This window comes from Apodemus sylvaticus, chromosome X, assembly GCF_947179515.1.
Source record: "Apodemus sylvaticus chromosome X, mApoSyl1.1, whole genome shotgun sequence".
Lineage (NCBI taxonomy): Eukaryota > Metazoa > Chordata > Mammalia > Rodentia > Muridae > Apodemus > Apodemus sylvaticus.
In genome coordinates, this window is record NC_067495.1 from 147,520,347 (window position 1) to 147,536,264 (window position 15,918).

At 39.1% G+C, this 15,918-nt stretch overlaps 1 protein-coding gene across 2 annotated transcripts in view; it reads left to right on the plus strand.

Moving 5' to 3' along the window:
* Mamld1 (mastermind like domain containing 1) overlaps window positions 1-15,918 on the plus strand; it is a 137,265-nt gene that overhangs the window by 58,242 nt on the left and 63,105 nt on the right. For both annotated transcript variants that reach the window (XM_052171375.1, XM_052171374.1), the window contains exon 2: window positions 12,597-12,755. In XM_052171375.1, coding sequence (XP_052027335.1) covers window positions 12,660-12,755 — 96 coding nt within the window. In that variant the 5' untranslated portion in view covers window positions 12,597-12,659. The remainder of the gene's footprint in view (window positions 1-12,596; window positions 12,756-15,918) is intronic.

A 15,918-nucleotide genomic window follows, 5' to 3' on the forward strand; every position in this document is an offset into this window, starting at 1 on the left:
GAGGGGAAGAGGAGTGATGGCAAAGCTATAATAGGCGCTGCCTTCCGAGGCCAAGGACCTCAGTTTGAGCCTGAAACCCACACAAAAGAAGGAGAGACTGACTCCTCCAAGTTATCCTACAATCTCTACACAAATGTGTGTGTGTGTGTCTGTGTGTGTGTGTGCGCACGCGCACAGACAGATAGACAGACAAATGTAAAACAAACAAAAATGTTTGACAAGTGACAGACCTTTCTAGCAGTTCAGAATGTCTATTCAGAAAAGCAGAGCTGACCAAGGATGGCTGAGCTGTATGCAAGAAGCCTGAAATAGGACTTGGGATACTTTCCCCAAGTTTCCTCTTCCTTATGAGCTAGCACACTGACAAACACTGTAGCCAACAGCATGTTTTCCTTCTGACTCAGAGACGAGAGGCTTGATAAAAACAAGAGGTATTATTTGTCCCAGTATTAGCACTTGGCTTACTGAATGAAGTTGTTTGGACCCATAGGTCAAGTGAGTTGTTGCATCTACAATCTGCTTGGGATTCGGCAGCTTCTGCTTTGCATGGCCTAGATGGCAGTGGTGGAACTTCATGCTTAATAAATCTGTGAACTTGACATAGAGCAGGCAATAGGAGTTAAGGGAAAATCAGTGCTTGTTGTCAACCAGGGTAGCCTACTGAAAGCCTTCCTATCAGCTCTCCCTCCCAGCTCTTTCAGGAGCTAAAAGCTGGCCTTGTGCAAAGCTCTGGTCTTGCCTGTTAATCATGCTGTGCAGCTGAATGACTGCCTATAAAACCGCCTTTATCTTGAATGCCTGCTTGCATGTGCTTTGTTGGCTGTCTTCTTGAAGGGAACTGTCTGGGAACCATGTCTGCCATGCACAGCATTTCTCCTACTTTCATTCCAAACTGGAGCCATTGTTGCCAACTTGCTATGGAGAAATCATCTTGAAAATTAGATTGGTTCCTCAGAATCTATGGGTAGCAGATTTAACTGTTTTCTTTCATTTTGAAAATAATATCTAAAATATTTGCAAGGAAGTATTTCCAAGAATGAAAAGAATTGATTAAATCCTAACAGCTACTAAAGCACATTTTCTCCCATCAGACAAGACTTTAAGGCTAGTACTAAAGAGGTCTTCTCTTTACTCACAATCCATCTAAAGGGAGACCTGCTAACTAGGAACTCTGCATATCTTTTCTTGCCTAATAGGTGAGTTTTTTATTGTTGATATTAAATGACTGCTTGGATACATCTCATGCACGGTCACTTTGGACTATTTATTTAGCACTTTTCTGCCTTTATTCATTTTCTTAAGTGGTCTTCTTTTTTGGACCTAACACATTATAATTGAAGAGCAGATACAGAAGAAATATTGAGGCCCTTCTTCTCAATGTCCAGTGACAATGAACTTCTGACACCCACCCCCCCTCTCTAGTTCCAGCCATGTCCTACTTTCTTTGAGCTCTGAGAGTGAAGAATCATTGGTGATCGATGTCCTAATAGATGTACAGTTCTGATTCCCTGGATTGCTATAAATTAGAGTTGATTAGGTATCACTAGTGTTTACTTTAATGTGGAGAGAGGGGCCTTAAATTCCCCCCTTACACTCCATTGGAGATTTGGAGTTACTCTAGGTTCCCATCAGCAGACTCTGAAAGGAAGTTTGGGCATTCTATCTGGTAAAGCATAATAAGTAGGTGACCACAGAGGAAAGCCAGTCACTGATGCAGAAATGGCGCCAGCCGAAAAACACCATAGGGTTCTCCAGGCCAAGCTCATTAGTATACCAAGGGAAAATGAAACTTGAAGCAGTGAAACCTTGGCAGGGAGATGTTGCTACCTCTATGAAGCCTACAGGCCCTGGAGAGCCTGGAACGTTGCCTTGTGGATTATCTATGTTCAGGGCATTTTGGAAGGAAGAGCCAAGGAAGTACTGCACCCAGTGTCTGTCTTCAATTAAAATCTGATGACACTTGGTCCTGACTTGGGATTCAGTGAATCTGACTTTTACAGTCAACAGGTATTGTCTATGTGGTTGCAGAAATGTTTCTGTGTTGCTTTGCAAACTGTACAAGAAGAGGTGTTGTGGATTATAGTGTTTGTTTTTACTTCAAATATTAAGAATTTAGGATTCTAAGTTTTACTGTAAAATGGGGCAAGGCAAAGCCAAATCAAGTCTATTCAGTTCGGCTGCTTGTTCTTGTTAAAAGTATTGCAGAAAAGGACTGTCCTTCACCTATACCTGCCATAAACACAACACCTCTCTACCCAAGTAGAGCTTTCAAATTTAAAGGTCTGCTGCATTCAGACATACCTTATGAAGGGACAGAGCAAAGAGAATCAGCCCCACTTTGCAGGTGAGGAATTCAAGACCTCCAAAAGTCAGGTGACTTGAAGATGTGTGGCCTGAAGTCTCTTGGCTCCAAGGCCCATGCTTAATCTACTATCAAGTGGACATGCTTGCCTTTGACTGCTGTTCTGATTGTCATCTGACCTCCACTGTGATGTGTCTACAAACTGTTTCAACAGTCAGGGGTGATTGCCTGCTGAAATCTCTACAAAATCAAACAATTTCCAACATTTTGCTTCTTTCTTCTTCAACATTTCCAGTTGATTCTATATGAAAAGTCTAGGATAATACTGTTAGAAAATCATTGCCTGAAAAATAAAAGTCTTTGGGGCTGATCAGTAAATAGGGGCATAAAGACTAGACCAGAAACCTTCCTGTTTCCTTTGTTGGTCAGCTGAGAGACTACTTGAGGGCTAGCTGAACATCAAGTCCACCTGCATGGGCAGTTAGAAGGATCAGATATTCACCATCACTAAAAGGACTGACCCTAAGCCTAAAGAAAGACTCTTTGTTGTGATCATAAAAAGAGAAAGAGGTTAGAGAATATGTTCTATGGCAGTGTGGGGCAAGGGATGCCCCAGAGGGTCCAGCTGAGGCATCTCTTCCCCTGAGGGACCAGACACACACACAGGGCATAGTATAGAATAGAGTTTATTCAGGCCATGGGATGGGAGTTAAGGGGGTAGTGGAGGCAGAGAAAGGCAGAGAGAGGGAGAGAGTAGCGAAGCAGAGGCCGGCCATGACCAAGTGGAGAGAGGAGGAGAGCTCAAGAGGCATGAGGGATGAGAGAGAAGCTGAGAGTGAGAGCAGTAAGAGAGAGATAAGAGGTAAGATGGAGAATGGGTGGAGAGATGAAGGTTTATGGGACATATGGGGAGGGGGGATCTGGGAAAGGGAAAATCATTTGGAATGTAAACAAAGAATATAGAAAATAAAAATATTAAAAAAAAGAAAAAAAGAAAAAAGAAAAGAAAAAAAGAGCTAAGAGAACGAGGAGGGGGTGAGCAGCCCCCTTTATAGTAGGCCAGGCCTACCTGGCTGCCACCAGGTAACGGTGGGGAGGAGCATACCTGGCTGTTGCCAGGTAATTGTGGGGTGTAGCTTAGACTGAATCCTAACACTCTTTTCCTAGGTCCTATAGAGTTTAGTGCCAGAGAATGCATGCCAATGTCTATGTGCACCTACTTCTCTATGTGTACAGTTCACTTGATTAGTGGCACAGTACACAGAAAAGACATAAATGGTTTCCTAATACTTTCCAATACAACCCTAACTTTGGTAACCAGCTATGGAAAAGCTTAGAAGAACTAAGTGGACATTTATTGCAATGGAAACAAATTCATACATTGCCAGGCCCTCTAGTATGTATTGCCAGTTCTAATTGAAGATCTATTGCATATCTGAAAGTGTATGACAGAAGAGTGTAATGGGAGTCACATTGAATGACTGCTTTCATTTTTAAAGAAATGTGGCTTTGGAATACCTCCACCTTGCATTTCTTTGAAGTGTGAATCTGCTAGTGTAGGGAATGTGACAAGGTCAGTGTTATTGTTGCTGCCTTAATGTACTCTCAGTCTGCCCTCATTTCTTGCTGTTCCCAATTTCCAGAAAACTCTGTTCTCAGCTTGCCATGATGAGTGGTCACCATGTGTTGTTTAGTTTTAGAGTCAAGTAAGTTTTCCCATCATGGCCAGCTGGAGAAGCAGCTTGCTCTCAGTGAACTTGGTGGTTTATACAATTTCTGGCTCTTTGAAGCAGAATTCTTCAGTCTGAGCCCAAAGGGTGGGACCTTGGAGTAATTGTATTTGCCAGCAAGCTTCAGTACTGACCTGATTTATTACTGAGTGACACCTCACACCCGAGGAGTGTGCATTTTTAACTTGGGTGGTATGAAGAAATCCTGAAAGCCAGTGTGCAGACATTGGGGTTTCCTGTGAAATAGAAGCAGCACTGTTTAAAGTGAGAGGTGTCTGCTAGCATCCTGCCTCAGTTTTGCAAGTGACTCTGATCACCTAGCCACCAAAAAAAAAAAAAAAAAAAAAAAAAAAATACTGAGCAAATGCATGACAGTATCCAGTTTCAAAGGGTGTCAATCTGGCTTGATGTGAAGGCTTTAAACACTCATTTCCTCCAAAAACCTTGAAAGATGTTGCCTAATCCTTTCTTTACAAAGAACAGCCTTCCAAAATCCTGAATTGGAGTAAGGAGTGATAATAATTTGAATTTGATAAAAGCATCTTTATCAGGACACAATTCACACACCATAAATTTATGCATTAAAAGTATGTAACTCTATTTTAGTGTGTTCAGAGATAGACAATCATGCTCACAATTTCAGAACCGTTTTCATCAGAAGAACTGTACTTGTCAACAATCCGTATTATAGGCAACTCTTATGAGTTTATGGATTTGCCTGTTCCAGGCATTTCTTACAAATGGACTTACAGTGGACTTGAGAGGTGACTCAGCTGTTCTAGCAGAGTATCTGGCAGAGCACCAACATGTACTTGCAATCATCTCTGGCTCTGTGGGATCTGACAACCTCTTCTGGCTCTGTGGGGCACCAGGCATGCACGTGGTACACATTCTTGGAGGAAAATCACAGATACTATAAATAAAAATAAGTAAATCTTTTAAAATAACAATTGGAAGCCAGGTGGTGGTGGCACACACTTTTAATCCCAGCACTGGGGAGGCAGAGGCAGGTGGATCTCTGTGACTTCAAAAACAGCCCGATCTACTGAGTTCCAGGACAGCCATGGCTACACAGAGAATTCCTGTCTTGAAATGTGCAAGTAAAGACAAAACAAAACAAGTAAACAAACAAAAACAAATGACCATCCCTGGAAATATATATATATATATATATATATATATATATATATATATATATATGTGTGTGTGTGTGTGTGTGTGTGTGTGTATACATACAAGTAACATCATACAGACTGAGCATGTTATATTTATATATTTAGAAGCATGTGTGTGAGTGTTGAGTGTGTGTGTGTGTGTGTGTGTGTGTGTGTGTGTGTGTGTGTGTGTGTAAAACAAGCAACAGTTAATAAAAATAAATGGCCATGGATCTGAAAAAGAATAAGGAGGGTTGTATGGGAGAATTTTGAAAGAGAAAAGGTAAGGAAGAAATGTAATTATATTACAAACCCAAAAATAGGAAGAAAGAAAGAAAAAAGAAAGAACGAAAGAAAGAACGAAAGAAAGAAAGAAAGAAAGAAAGAAAGAAAGAAAGAAAGAAAGAAAGAAAGAAAGAAAGAAAGAAAGAAAGAAAGAAAGAAGGAAGGAAGGAAAGAAGGAAAGAAATAAAGAAAGAAAGAGAAAGATGGAAGAAAGGAAAGAAGGAAAGAAAGTGAAGAAAGTGGAAAGGGAGAGGGAGAGAGAGAAAGACAGAGAGGACAGAAGGAAGGAAAGAAAGGAGGAGAAAGGAAGGAAAGAAGGAAGGAAGGAAGGAGGGAGGGAGGGACGGAGGGAAGGAAGGAAGGAAGGAAGGAAGGAAGGAAGGAAGGAAGGAAGGAAGGAAGGAAGGAAGGAAGGAAGGAAGGAAGGAAGGAAACAGAAATAGAATTACACACCATATGATACCTTCCTTGGCACAATGCTTCTAAGGGATATCTGTGTAGCTCTTGCCAATCCATTCTTATCTAATACTGAGTAATATTGCCTTAGGGAGATACTCTCTCTATATTTGGTCTAGCTACACTCCTCAGTGGACATTTGGGGCTATTATGCATAGTACCTCTAGGGATATTGGGTCCCAAACTTTAAGTGGAGTTTCTGCCTTCCATGGTTCCTCTCCCATTCTCAGTACAGTTGTTCTCTTTTCCACATCCAGCAGCAGCCTGGGAGCTTTCCAATTTCTTGCCATCAGCTTTAGAGTTTTAGATTTTTTTTTTTGTTTTCCTTGAGACAAGGTTACATGAATACTAGGCTGGCCTCAAGCTGGCTATGTAGTCAAGGATGGCCTTAAACTTCTCATCTTCCCTCCACATTCCAAATACCAGGATTTCAGGCATGTGCTACCATATCTGTTGTATGCAATGCTGGGGATTGAATCATGCCTAGGGAATGTACACACTACGCAGGTACTCGACTAAGCTACATCCCCAGGCCCACTAGGCAAAGTGAAAAGTGACATTTTCCAATATTAACATGTTTATTAGCACAGAACTATAATTATATGCCTTGCAGCTCTTGCATAGTTGTTCAGAAAGTTCTATTTATTACCCCCATCCAAATTTGTCCCCTTTCTGTTGGATTTGGAGAACATGAAATCAATAGAATGGCTTTTTTTGAAGGCTTTTGGAGATTTTTCTGGTTTTGATTTTGTTTTTTCTTCTTTACGATTTTTATTTTAGCTTGAATGACTGGGTAGTTTGTATGGTGTCTTTTGGTTTTGTGTTACTAGACCTGAGATAACCAAATCTCTGTCCCATACAGACTGAAAGTGCTGAGCTTCTGCTGCTCAGTTTTAATGGCTGCATCTGCACTAATGGAAGGCTCTTTAGCTCTTTCTCGTTTGCATGCGCCGTGTATAATATATACAATTTTGACCTTAGTATTTGATCGATATCCTAGTTAAGACTTCAGATTTGGTCCCTAATACACCCGAGAAAGGCTAAAGATGACATGATTGTTATTTTTTCTTAAGTAAGAAGGGAGACACAGACATCTATAAACTGCTTGAAGAAAGAATGCCCTAGAAGAAATATCTCAGAGGCAACACTAGGAATCAATGAGTCCTGGATCTGGAGGCTGAACTCTTTTTAAATAACAGTCAGCTTCTTATTTGGAAATTATTAGAGTCAATGCAAACTGTAAAAACAGTAGAGAGAAGCCCACTTTACCCCTCACACAGTCTCCCTCAAAGTTACATGTTCTATAGCAGCCATAAAATGTCAAAATCAATAAAATGATACCACACCAATACAGAAATGTGTGTGTGTGTGTGTGTGTGTGTGTGTGTAAAATCCAACAATCCAGCAAGTATTGCCTAACAGAGGTCATGCTCATATAGACTTGATACTAACTTGTTTCAATACCACATAGAAAAGAAAATTACAGGCTGATCTTCTGACAGACATGGAGCAAATATTTTCAATAAAATGCTGGCAAACTGAGTTAAATATCACAGCAAAAAGGCTATCCATCACTTGAGACTATCTGAGCCTAGAATCTTCCTTTTGCTATACTGGGAACAGGGATTAGGAGTAAGGTTCACAGGTTGAACCCAGGGCCTCCTATATGCTACAAAAGCTCTTTACCACTAAGGCACATTTCAGCCCCTTCAAAGTTTCACTTCTGGGGTTTTAACAATTATGATTCTTTTTTTAGAATTAAAATTATGAGTTTTTAATTTTGGGTAATTTGGCCATTTGTACCTAAGGAAAATTGCTCCATTTTTAAAAATATTTCTAAATTTAATATGTAAAATAGTGTTTTCTCATCTGCAAAGTGTGTAGTAATAATTTTTCATTCACTGTAATTTTTAGTTATCAGTTTCAACAGTTTTACTAACTGTCAAACTATCTTTTTTGCATTGGCCTTATCTCTAGTTTTTGTTTTCAGCATAATTTATTTTATTTTTTTTTACTATTTCCTTCTTCGTACATTTGAGTTTCTACATTCTTTTTCAGAGCTTCACGTACCCCTCACTTTTAATGGCACACTTTAGTGTTATGACTCCTCGTGGAACAGCTTTACTCATGCTCCACAGGTTTGATAAATTGTGCTTCTGTTTTCATTAACTTCAGCATATTTATTTAATTTGTTTTCTTCAGAATTCTGACACAATTTTAAACTAGTGCTTTTGTTTCTAAGTGTTTTTAAAGTTTTTTATCTTTTTTCTATTGTTTTCTAATTTAATTCCATTATAGTCATAGAAAATGTCATGCATTATTTCAATACTTTTACATTTTTTGTAGATCATTCTTTTAGTTCATTTGTACATCCTATATTTTTCAGCTCTGTTGTTTGGAAAATGTCTTTTTTGTTACTGAAAAGGTCTTGATTTCATTTTAATTCATATTTGCATAATTAATCTCTTTTATAAGAATTTTCATTATTTAAAGTTTAATGCATGTATATAATAAATATGATCATATCCATTCCTCATTTCCCTCTTCCAACTACCTCCATATTCTCCCAATATGTTTCCCTCCAAATATCATCTCTTCTTCTTAACCTACTAAATCTGATTAGTGCTGCCCATGTGTGCATGAGTGTGCTATCATCTGCTTGAGCATGGATAGTATCCCTCTAGCCACTTCCTCATAAAAGTTATTCTTTCTCCACCAACAACTATCTACTGCCAATAACTCCTTGGTATGGCATGGGTTAGGAGATTACCTGCACCATCTATGCCAGAATTTGACCTGGGCTGGTCTTGTACATGTCTTGTACAGGTAACAATAGCTGTTTTGAGTTCAAGGGTTTGATAGTCATATCATGTCCAGAAGACAGATTTCATATCACCTTCCCCCATCCTCTGAGTATTATTTTATTTCTGCTTCTTCCATGGTATCCCGTGGGCTTGGGATGAGAGGATTGATAATGGTGTCCTGTGACATACCAAAATGAAATAAATAATTCAAACACCTATAAACAGTGATGATATTGAAAACATAATTAAAACGTCTCCCAAATAAAAAAACTGGCCCTGAACCAGATGGATTCATAGCAGGAATCTACCAGAATTGTAAGGAACTTATCAAATTACCCCATAAAATACAGAGAAAGAAATGCTTCCTTTCTATTTTTTCTTTTACAAAACCAGTATTATCCTGATGATCTGTGAACCAGATGAAGTCATTGCACAAATAAATAAATAAATAAATAAATAAATAAATAAATAAATAAATTGCAGGTTGATCTTCTTCCTGATAGATAAAGATGAGAAAATTCTCAATAAAATACTGGCAAATTGTATTCAATATCACATTTAAGATATCATTCATCATGACTAATTGGCTTATTCTATTAATTCAGGGATGGTTCATCATAACTATGTCAATAAGTATAATTAATCATATAAACAAATGGAAAGCAGAAATCTCACAATCACCTCAATGGACATAGAAAAATTGTTTGATAAAAACAAACATTGTGTAAATGAGAAGGCATGGAGAGGCTAGAGACTGAGAAAGCATTCCTCAATGTAATAAAGGCTATATACAACAAACATATAGCCAATGCCATGCTTAATGGAGAAAAACAGCTTAAGAGTTCCCACTAAGATCAGGAATAAGACAAGGCAGCCTACATTCTCTCCCTCTATTAATATGGTGCTTGAAGTTATAGCTACACTGTGACAACAGAAGTAAATTAAAGGACGACAAATAGAGAAAGAAATCAAGGCATCCCTATTCTCAGATGATGATTCTACCTACAGGAGATGCTAAGACTCCAAAAAGACTCTTAGAGATAATTTGGGAAAAGTGGTGAGAAGCAAAATTGACACACAAAAATAAGCAACCTTCCTATACACTAATGACAAACAGGATGAAAAAGTAAGGAAATCAATCCCATTCACAATAGTCACCCAAAATCTTTGTAAACAAACCTGACTAAAAAAGTTAAAGATATTCATAATGGAAATTTTAAGACATTAAAGAGACACTAGAAGATGGAAAAATACCCCATGTTCACAGGCTGGAAGAATTAATATTATCAAAAGACCATCTTGTCAAGAGCAATCTATGATTCAATGCAATCATCTCAAATCAAAATTCCAATACCATTAATTCACAGATAGAAACAGCCCAATTTTTTATGTAGAAGGACAAAAGACCCAGGGAAGCCAAAACAAACCTTAACAATAATGATGACAACAATTCTGTGGAAGGTATCACCATGCCAGATTCAAATTATTTTACAGAGCTGTGGTAATGAAAACAGCAATATTACTGGATGACACAAAATCAGACACATAGATCAGTGAGATAGAGTTGAGGACCCAGGTATAAGTTCATGGGACTCTACTTCCATGATTTTTTGAGAAAGTTGGCAGAAATATACATTGAATAAAAAGCAGTTTCAATAAATGATCTGAGAGAACTGGATGTCCATATGCATGTTTCTTTCATTCACTTCACTTTAAATTTCCATAAATTATTATATTTGAACAAACATGTTGAAATACTATATTATTAGGTGATTTTTCAAATTTATTTGCCAAACTCTTAAGTCACTGTTTAATATACTTGTTGATATTAGTGTTTATTCCTACCTGCTTATGTTTTCTTTCTATTTCCCCATAAGGTTTGTTTTAATTTTTCTTTTTCCTCTTTCAATGGATTACTTGAGTATTTGCTTAGAATAATATTTGAATCACTAAGAGTTTATTCTGAAGCTATCTCCCACATTTGAGAATTGGTGCATTATTTCCTTGTGACTTCTGTAATTTCTGAGCAAATTATTTGCCATTACTGAAGCTAATTATTTCCTATAGGTAGGATTGTCATTTTTCTGTCACACCTTCCCAGTCTTTTAATTCACATTGCAGAAGCTGTACTCTAAAGGGTACAAGTAATCAACTGTTCTTCCCATTCATCTTTTGGTCCCATCCACTAAACTTACTTAAGTTGCTGTGGTTTCTGATTCTAGTATTACAATTTCCTGAGAGTGTCTCTGGTTTTCTTTGCTTGTTTGCTTGTTTGCTTGTTTGTTTGTTTGTTTTTGTTAAAAAATAATATTGTGTTTTCTGGGGGAAGCATTTAAATGGTTACTCTTTTAAAATTCTACTCAGGTAATTGCAACATCTTCATAATCTTGGTGACACATCCATTAATTTTTTCACTTCATTTCAGATCTTTTGGTCTGGAATTGGGGATATTTTTCATATTTATTAGCTCTTATTGAAATCTTCTGTTTCAATTGTTTTGGCATGAAAGGAGGATAGCATTTTTTTCTTTTACCCAGCAATATAAAAATCCAAGTTTCATAGAAAGCTTATATTATGTAAAGGAGATTGGGCCCCACATTACTACTAGGAAAGCATGTGACATTCAAGTTCTCATGAGGCATCTGTTGCTATCACTCCAGTGGGACTAAGAAAAGTGTCTCATTACTTCCAAGGAAGAATACAGTGGGCTCCCTGTCTTTGCTGGTGGAATGGGATGGGACTGAAATGTCTTTTCTGGCACTTATCTGGATTAGAACACTTTTGTCTTAAGGTTCTCAGTCTCAAAAGTCTCTTTCCTAGTCCTATGACTGGAAAAAGAAAACATCTGTTGGAGCACTTTTGTTTGTGTCCATTGACATTTGGAGTTGCTGATTTCTTTGGCTCTAAATCTAGTAGAATATTTGACCTAAAAAATAATCCTAGAGAACTCATCAGTGTTACTCATCATATCCCAAGGTCCCTAGACAATTTATATTCTCTCTACCTTACGTATCCTCTAATGTTTGTTTTATATAACATGACAAAGACTTAGTTTTCATTCAGTGGGAAAATGGGGGAAAGTGCTTTTTGACTTTCCTAACATCAAGATTTTAATGCCTGGTACTACACAGGCAAGGGATACTCCAATGAGAAAAATCTAACCCCATATTTGAATACCTTAACATAGTTCTTACTTCATGTGTAGCTTCTATAAAACAGAAAACTGCTTTCCCTGGGTTTACATGTGTGTTCTTCCCGCATGGATGATGTGCTTGAGTAGCTCATTTGGTGTCCTCTCAACAAGTGCACCAGGGTTTCTGTACCTCCTTTCAGCATCCATTCCTTCTTTCTGGTATAAGTCATGATTGGAACTGTTGGTCTGCTCACTTGGTGGGTATTGATGTGGCCAGAGTTATCACATGCTCTGAAGGCTGGTAATAGTCAAGTTGAAGAGGCTCTAAGCTATCATTTTGATTCTGTCGCCATGTTTTTCACCAAAGGAAAAACATGTCTTCCCTGAGTCCTACATAAAAACAAAGCTAGACCTAGTACTTACTTTGCCCATTGGTATGCCCAGTGCCATTTTAGTCTCATCAGGCCTCTTCTCCACCCTCTCCTATGTTTTCCAGTAAAGTTTGTTTCATGGCCATGGATGGCCATTTTATCCTGGACAAACTGGTTCATGGAAGTATTCCTCATCCCTCAGGGTAGAGTTGACTATGAGGTTGGAATGGTGGGAAGAGAGACAGGAAGAGGAATGAGGCAAATCCCACATAAGCCTGCCTTCAAAATTGAAAACCTGTGAATAATGGGGTCAATGGTCTCATCTTCACATCTGAAAGACTGTACTTTTTGTCTCCTTAAGCTCTGTGTCTAGGTCATTTGGGAATCGCGTTGGAGAGTCAAGAATAAAACTGCATCTCAAACAATGGATGACTGGAAAAGTCGGCTTGTAATCGAGAACATGCTTCCACATTTCAACATGGTGGGAAATCGTCAGGAGCCCAGAAAGCTCCAGGAATCGGTCAGAAAATGGGCTATGGGGGGAGGGGGTGCTGAATGCTTCTAATGTTAAATTTGAACATGAGATGTATTATTGAAATTTTGTACAAATTTGGTGTTGGGGACCAGCTGAAAATACAAGGAAATTGAATACAGAAGATGAGCTTCCTCAGTCCCTATGGGTTCCTAGAAAACAAAACAAAACAACAACAACAAAACAGTAAGAAACTAGGTGTAGAAAAAGATTCCTATTTAACTCTGGCCCTAGTATCTTTTCTTAAAGTCATTTAACACATCTGTGCTTTCCTCTCTAGGAATTCAGCCATCATACAAGTATCTGGAACTCAAGTTTAGGGATTCCAGTGCTAGTTCCAAGGGCAAGCATGATAGCATGCTTAAGTCTGATAGTTGGTGCCTGCAACATCTCCAGTCTATTAAGATTAGGTTAGTAGGAGCTGCCGCAAACACAATGGCTGTTATCTCTGGTTATTAGCCCACAGAGGAGTGGTTTGCCTAATCTCTGAATGTAATAAAGCAGAGGGGAAATGGTTCCTATAGAGCCATGAATCTGTTTCCTTCCTGCTCATGGAGCTGGGAGCCCTGAGCTCTGAGGTAATGTCAGTTCACATGACTAGGAGACTGGTCTTCCCTAGTTCCCAGGGCAATGTGTTTTGTTCATCTTCTGAATGCTGTTATTTGACAGGTATGAGTGATTCAATCATGTTTCTGGTTTTTCTTCATTGTCAACAATGTATTGAGGATATGCAATTAAGTGGAGCACATAACCTTTAAAAACTTTGGTGTCTAGAGTACCACAATATACACAGAGATACACAGAGATACGCAGTCAGGTAGGTTAGTCAGAGATAGGTCAATTGGTTGGCCAGTATGACTTGTTTTCCAAATTTCTAGCCACTAGTTGAGGCATTTCCCAAAGAGAATCTCCCTTGTAACAATACTTTATATTTCAGACTTCCCTTGATCTGGGATGTCTCCAGAGTCCACAATCAGATTAGGCTTGATTTTAAATTCATCCTTTTTCCAATGCACTTGGGCATAAATGTGGGTGGACTATAGGGACAGGAAGGAGGCTTCCCTACTCCTTACTCACTGTCCAGACACTCTCATAAAAATAAAGTGTCTGGTAAGTAATGTTTTGTTGCCATCTGTGTAAGTCATTGTGCATGCTGTCTAGAGATCCCTGTCCTTGGAGTAAGACCTTGGAACAGGTCTCACTGTGGAGCAGCTATCATGGCTCATGCTATGAGAGCTTATAGCAAATGATCTCTAGTACCCTTTATAGGCCTTGCAAAAATGCACATTCATCACTTTAGAGTCACACCTTGCACTTGATCAGAATCAGCTCTTCCTCCTCCTCTTCCTCTTCCTCCTCCTCCTCCTCTTCCTCCTCCTCCTCCTCCTCCACATCCTCTGCATCCTCCATGACACAGCTCATTCCTTACCCTTGGCTCAGAGTGATCTAGCTATTTTTGAAATACCAAGCTGACCTAGAAGACCAATGATTTGCCCCAGTTGAAGGGGTCCAAAAATATACCTGAGTTTCTGAAAGCAGCTCCCTCAGACGAGCCTTCTTCACAGCTGAGACTGCACCTGTCCTCTTAGAAGGCACATATGGTCTCCAAAAGGGATAGCATTGAGATCGCCCACTCTTCAGTACCTGATAAGCACCATTGCTCCTGTCTGTAAGCATCCAGGGAAGCTCTTGTGGTGTGAAAGCAGCTGGGTTGTGACGGCCAGTCAATCCCTCTAGCTTCAGTAAGGCACCTAATGTTAGCCTCCAACTTGGCTGCAGATGCTGAGGATCTGAACAGCAGTGTTCTAGAAAAGTAAGAGTCAGACATTGACAGATTAATACCAACATATCCTGTGTGTTCAGCAAAAACCTGCTGTCCAAGGAAATTGCTGCAGGGATTTCAACATTCATGGCAGAAGGCTGTACTTAGCAGTAACTGACCTTGCATTTCCAGGGTGTGGCTTAGCTGGATTTCAGATGTTCCCATTGTTGGCTCTCTTTCTGAGGTTTAATGACATCCAGTGCTAATAATGTCCCTGGTCCCAAGAAACCTCATGAGTCTGGAAGCACAGTGTTTGTGTCACCTGACTGTATCCCGAATGCATCCAGAACATAAACATCTGCTCTGGGAAGTAACCTTAATTAGTTTCTTTTTCAGTAGGTTAAAAACCAAGCTAACAGAAAAATCTGTATCATATTAAAATCATGAAGTAAAATTCTACCAGTCTGAGAGAAGAGATTTGTCCACGTAGAGTCAGGATCTCCCTCTGTAGACCAGGCTGGCCTGAAACTTGAGGTCCTTCTGCCTCAGTCTCCTGAGTGCTGGAATTACAGGTGTGTACCACTAGAATACAACCTTTTAATTGCTCTGGAATTTTTATGTAAACAACTGAGAGCTCCCTTTAAAAAGATTTGAATTTGAAGTGACATATATTTTCAGCCTAAGACCACGGCCCAGGACTCTAATGGTTCTAGTCTTACACCTCCTCCTAAATAGCTACCAATGTTCATCCACTGCCTTCTAGAAAACAAAATTCAGATGAACCAAGAGCAAGAATAGCCAGATTGATTTCAGCATTCACTAGATGATTCACTTTTCAAAGCTTTTGGAGAGTCAGACTCTAAAAAAAAGACATTACTACAAGGAAACTGAGGCTCAGATAAGTTAAACATCTCAGCCGAAGTCATAGACTTAGTAACAAGCAGAATTCAGAGCACCAAACTCTGCTGTCTCTTAGACTAAAAGCTTGATTTGAAACACAAAATGTTGAGTACATATTCCAAAGCAAATTGTAAAGAGACATAGAGATTCAAGTTCTTTTTCAGCATTGCTGTTCTTCTAGTACCATGATTACTGAATGACCAAAGTGCCACAGGACAATTTTCCTTTTGGCAACATTTGGCCATCTATCCAAGGTTAGCATATAGGGTCAGCATGTTGAACATCATGTCCTTTCCTTTGAAGTTAAGACTGGACTTCATTTACTGATCCAGTGGAGTGATTGAAGAGCTCAAAGTGCTCCAGAGCCTGCATGGGACAAGAACTCAATGTCCAAGTCATATGTCATCTCTGTCTATACCTATTCCATCTCTACAGCAGTTTCTGGACAAAATGGAGGTTGGTCTGGGGATATAGCTCAGTGGGCACAGT